The sequence below is a fragment of the Ambystoma mexicanum genome, chromosome 9, assembly GCF_040938575.1.
Source record: "Ambystoma mexicanum isolate Mex_15411 chromosome 9, UKY_AmexF1_1, whole genome shotgun sequence".
NCBI classification, from domain to species: Eukaryota; Metazoa; Chordata; class Amphibia; order Caudata; family Ambystomatidae; genus Ambystoma; species Ambystoma mexicanum.
Genome location: NC_090931.1, coordinates 1557040319 through 1557046317, shown reverse-complemented (window position 1 = coordinate 1557046317; position 5999 = coordinate 1557040319). Strand labels below are relative to the sequence as shown.

The 5999-nt window shown below is 42.7% G+C and overlaps 1 protein-coding gene across 1 annotated transcript; it reads right to left on the bottom strand.

The window, feature by feature from the left end:
- Positions 1-2515: 2515 nt before the first annotated feature.
- On the bottom strand, positions 2516-3826 carry LOC138487594 (zinc finger protein 420-like). The gene has a single exon (XM_069614063.1). It carries the CDS (start codon positions 3824-3826, stop codon positions 2516-2518), a length of 1311 nt encoding a protein of 436 aa, XP_069470164.1.
- Positions 3827-5999: the final 2173 nt, after the last annotated feature.

Here is a 5999-nt window from a genome sequence, read left to right as displayed (position 1 = left end):
CGAAAACAACCTAAAAATAAATCGAGAAAAAACCAAAATAATGATTCTGGGTGGAGGACGGAAGAACAACAAATCCTCCAAAAAATTCAAATGGTACTTAGAGGGCAAAGAGATCGAGTCGGTGCCCGACTACAAATACCTGGGCGTCCAGATTGACTCTTCAAAAAATGAAACATCTATGCAGCTCGCTTTGGAAATAAAGTTGGGGAAACTAGCGTCACAAGCAAAAGCAATAGATACAAAATTTGGTAAATTTTCGTGCATCCCCGTAATAGACTTCTACAAGAAAAAAGTTGTCCCCTCAATTACCTATGGAACAGAGGCCATGCCAACAATCCCAGAAAGAACTTGGCAAAAACTGGAGAGCAAGTTCTGGAAATCAGTATTAAATCTTCCAAAGTCTACATCCATTGCTGCAATTAGACAGGAACTCAGCCTTCTGTCGCTAAGAGCAACAGTAATCCTAAACTCTCTGAGGTTATTCAGGAAATGCATTATTGCCGACACTGACCAAATATTCGGTCTACTGAACACAGAACTACAAAGCGGCAAAGTCACAATGCTAAAAACATGGAAAAACAATATCTCGTCCACCTTAGAATCAGTGAAGTGCTCTGAAGTTGACCTCATTTCAAACCCCCTGAGAGTCTACAAGAAATTGAAAGAACTAGACTGGATTCAGACCCAAGACCTAGTCAATAAAAATAAACTCCTCTTCCATCTCCCCACCATGCATTCAAAACTCAATGAGCCGATGAAATATCTCCGGAAATTTCCAAACAGGAGAGCAAGAAATTACATGTTAAGAATGCGGCTAAACCTACTGGAAACAAATGAGATCCTGAATATCCGAGGTCTTTCCGACTCAAATATATGCCGTTTGTGCAATGCCGAACTCAAATCTATCAGACACCTATTGATCTCATGCCCAGCAACCCTAGACTTAAGATCAGCCTACATAAAGCACTTTAGCCCAGAAGAATATGGATGGGACGAAGCAACGTGTTGGAACAGACTGATTGGGGGGGACCGAAACTGTTGGTTACTAGCCTCAACCAAAATTCTGCAACTCACCATGCAGAGGATAGAGTCCAAACAGCCTCACCTCTCGTGAAATTACTGGACATTTTCTGGGCTACTTCAGTGAAAGTTACTTTAGTGAAAGTTACTTCAGTGAAAGTTATTTTTTTTCTTCATCCCCCTTTTGTAAAGTTCTAAATGAACAACACACAAAAAAAAAAAAAAAAAAAAAAAAAAAAAAAAAACAGCATCAATCTTCAAAAGATGACAGTGTTTGTTGAGAATAATTCGAATGTTGTGACTGTTGGTATTGTACCGGGGTAACAGCGCATATTATCTTATTGTTCTGGCCCCTTGGTCTGGATTTGGGAACTAACAATATGTCTCATTGTAGTTTACGAGTGGCATTTTCAGCAGTTAACACTGAACTGGTGGGGTATCCGCTGTCAACAAATCCATCTCTGAGTAAACAACATTCAGTACCAAAGGATGTGTCAGTGTTGCAGTTGCTTCTAGCCTGATAAATTCCCCATTGGGAATGTTGTGTATCACAGATCTTCTCTGGCAACTGCTTGCATGTCAAACCGGGTTGGCTTCTGTCGGTTTTCAATAGGTTGTGTTTTGAGGCCATCTGGGCTCACAATTATATGGATATCCAGGAAATGGATTGTGAGCGGCTGTGGGTGCATGTGAGTTGAATGTCATAGGTGTAGGTGTTAAGATATGTTACACATTTTTGGAGATCTTCATTAGTGCCGCACCACATCATTGATATATCAATACCATTTGATAATGTTGGCATTAAATTCCAGATTGGGAAAGGCATGTGTCGTCTCCTTTTTATTCATGAACAGGTTGGCTACTGCTGGGGCATAGATGACCCTCATAGCAATCCCCTTGGTCTGTTTATGGTACTTCCCAGTGAACAAACATACATTTCTGGGCTTGTTGCTACTTGTATACATGCCCCCTATATTGTCTTTGTGGTCGCTGCTTATGCGTTGCATAGATTTTTAACTAAGATTTTTGAATTGCTGCATCAATATATTTGAAAACATAATGGGAACTAATTAACTTATTATTAATTCTGTATTGGTTTTATATTTTGTACGATAATACTTTTATGAAGTTCGGTTGTAGAATGTACAGTTTGATGTTATTTATTTACATTTTTATCAACTGTCTGCATTGATTGTGAAAGGTTTCTTGTAAACCAAAACACAATAAACACATTTTAAAAATGTGCTTCGAACAGCTTTAACATGGGGTTTTTCCGTAGGGAAATGTAAAGGAATTTTGTCCCAAATATCTTACAATTGTCTGCTTTGATTTTGTCGATGCTTGTTCCTAGAATGGATCCTCTGATGGTGGCATAGATGTGAAATCTTTGCCAAGCTTTTCTCACACTCGATACAATGGTATATTCTTTCTTCTACTCCATACAAAGGTATAGTCTTTCTTCTGAGTAGCACCTATCATGTTCTATCTGCAGATGTCATTGTTTATTAAAGTGAAGCAGATTCTGTGCCTTCACAAGGCTTCCCCCAGTATGAAGCCTCTGATGTTTGTGCAGAGCTGAGGAGTGCTTGAAGCATTTCTTGCACTCCGTACACTGGTATGGTTCTTCTCCAGTGTGTGATCTCTGATGTACCCTCAAGTGTGAGGCCTGATTAAAGTGCTTACCACATTCTGTACACCCGTAAGGTTTCTCCCCGGTATGGACCATTTGATGCTTCTTCAAAGTCGAGATGTCAACAAAGCTTTTGTTGCACTCTGTGCACTGATAAGGCTTTTCACCTGTATGAATTCTCTCATGACCCCGCAAAGCTGAGGAGTGCTTGAAGCTTTTCGTGCATTCTGTGCAATGATAAGGTGCCTTCCCTGTATGGGTCCTCTGATGGCTTCTCAGACCTGCAGCACGAATGAAGCTTTTCTTGCACACTGGGCATGCAAAGGACTTCTCCCCTGTATGGGACCTCTCATGGCTGCTCAGATGTGACTTCAGAGTGAAACTTTTCTCACACTCTGAACATTGGTATAATCCCTCTCCGGTGTGGGACCTCTGATGTTGCCTCAGAAGTGAAGCTGAATTAAAGTGCTTTTCACACTCACTGCATGCGTAGGGCTTTTCCCCAGTATGGCACTTGTGATGCTGGATTAGATATGCCTTGAGCGTCAAGCTCTTACCACACTCTACACATATGTAAGGTTGCTCAGCAGAATGCGTCTTACGATGATACCACAGTCTTGATCTATGAGCAAAGCTTTTCCCACACTCTGTACACTGGTAAGGTCGCTCCCGAGTATGGATCGTAAGGTGGCTGCACAGATGCGATTTTTGAGTGAAGCTTTTCTCACATTCTGTGCACTGGTAAAGTCGCTCTGCAGTATGGATCTGCTGATGGCTGCGCAGGATCGAGCTCAGAGTGAAGGTTTTTTGACACTCTGTACACTGGTATGGACGCACTCCCGTATGGATCCTCTGGTGCTCGTACAGATTTGAACTAAAGTTAAAGCTGTTATCACACTCTGTACATTGGTATGGCCGCTGCCCGGTATGGATCTTATGATGTTGGTACAGTGATGAGCTATGAGTAAAGCTTTTCTCACATTGCGTACACTGGTAAAGTCGCTCCCCAGTATGGATATTTTGATGTTGGAACAGTGATGAGCTACGAGTGAAGGTTTTCCCACACTCCATACACTGATAAGGTCTCACCCCAGTATGTATTTTCTGATGCTGGGATAAAAGGGAGCTTTTTGTGAAGCTTTTGTCACACTCTGTACACTTACAGGGTCTTTCCATTCTATGGGATCTTCTGTGTCAGATTAGACTGGGTCTGTTACCGAAGCTCTCCCCACAGATGTGGCACGCAAGTGCTTTGTCCTTCATGTGGGTCCTCGCGTGCATCATGAATTGGGAGTGGTCGATAAAGCACTGGTCGCAGTCTGTGCATTTTCCAGGGTTTATTTGTAGGCTCTCGGTTTTGGTAATGGCTTTATTTACTGTTGAAAGAAGCAGAAGATCCAAATATTATTTCATGTTGTTGTACAGCCTAAAAATCAACAGACGTAGTGTAGAGCTGTGACTTCTTGACCCCGTTTCCCACTAATCTAATGGGGACTCTGTTTCTGTCAACCACATTACATGTATCCATAGGTGATGCGCCTAGAAACACTTGTGTACAGGCGCGTTATAAATGCCATATCATATCATTCTGAAAACTGGACAGAGTTCATAGATTTATAATCTAAAATAAATGGTAATAAAATAATACATTTGAGCCTTCACATACCCAGAAAAAAAGAGACAAACAATACATGTTGAGTGAATTTGGTTACAATGTAAAACAAGCATTGGCAAAGTCAATAGTTTTGGCTTTTGAATAGGTACTGCATAAGCATTTGTCAGTTATTAACCTCACATGCGCAGCTGCTCGCACCTTTGGCAACTATTGGCCACATATGGCCAAGTACTTGCATCATCCCCAGGGATTGACTTCATATTTCCAGGTACACAAACCACTGGCAGGAAACATTCTGTTGGCCCAGGTACTCACACCAGTGTTATGTATATTTGTTTGTGTGTGTATGTTCACTCTGTTGGTGTGTGCAGGGTGTGTGTGTATGTGGGCAGTGTTAGTGTGTGTTAAGAGGGCATTGTGATGAGTCCTGCAGAGTCATTACAAAATCCCAGCCTAAGGTCTCCTCCCATGTGGCCAGGGGAAGGCAGCTGCTACCTGATCCTAACCCTGGGGGGCGGTATCCTGCAGGAGGATAAAATGGGAGAGACGGCTGTCGGGGAAGTGTGACCCCTTTGGGATAGACGCAATATTCATCTTCTTGTGAGAATGAGTGTTCAATGATTCCCGAGTATCTGATGACCTGCTGTCATTGTACAAGTCCCTCTCATTAGAAAACCCAAGAAGCCTTCTGTGAAAAGTCACTTAAACAGAATAAGCTATACACCAAACGAATGTGACATCCTTTAATAGCCAGGATTATGTTTTGTATGGAAGTCTTAACCCTAATGTTAAGTCATACATCGACCCCATAACATTTCCTTGTTCGGATAACATCCGATTCAACAGTAACAAGGAAATAAATGAACAAAAGACATTAACCCATTATGGACTTCAGGATCCATAATGCTTGTGGTTATGGGACAAGGAAGAGGGCCAGGAGTCAATGAGGATCAGAAATGCCATTGAAAGAAACATGCAGTCTGGTTTTGATACAAGGCACATGAGTGTGACCTTTAATAATGAAGATGAAACGCAGCTGCAGAGAGGTGGCAGCAGAAGGAGCAGGAGAGATTTCACTCTCCCAGGCTGCTGCTTGGAGTCAAAGATTGTGCCAAGTGGCTGGAATGCAGAAAGGCGAGAAACCTGCATCTGCGAGAAAGATGGGAGGCCTGGAGAGCCGTGGTCGTGGAGAACGGAGCAGCAGAGGCTCTGGATGAGAGAGACCCAGACAGGGAGAGAACCAGAAAGGTCCCCGCGTCGCAGAAACGGTGACTGGAAGTGCTGCTGTACCGTGCCACCCGAGAGAAGGACGCTGAAGCTGCCCACTGTAACCGGTGAGCCACCAAGAAGATACAGGGCACCGGGGCGCTTCGTAATGTTGTTGGCTCCCATAATTAAGTTGCAAGAAGACTGAGAGCAACAGGATTTAAGGAAGGTGAGGCTGCCAGAAGTAAATGGACCCCTAAGTGTCAAAATATAAGAAGGCAAAAAGGGTGCAATTTCCCTCTTATGAGAAGTCAAATTCGGAAAACCTGGAACTCACATTGCCAACAGCCAATAAGCCACTCGAAAGAAGTGGAAGTGCAAGAAGGGAGTAATTCTCCATTTATGAATAGTCAACTTGAGGAAATGTATAACCTACATTGCCAACAGCCAAGAGGCTACTTGAAAGAAGTGGAAGTGCAAGAAGTAAATCATTCTCCATTTGTGAACAGTCAACTTGGGGAAACCTGT

Coding starts and splice junctions, on each gene's coding strand:
- LOC138487594 (XM_069614063.1), bottom strand. CDS start 3,826: ATGGAAAGACCCTGTAAGTGTACAGAGTGTGACAAAAGCTTCACAAAA.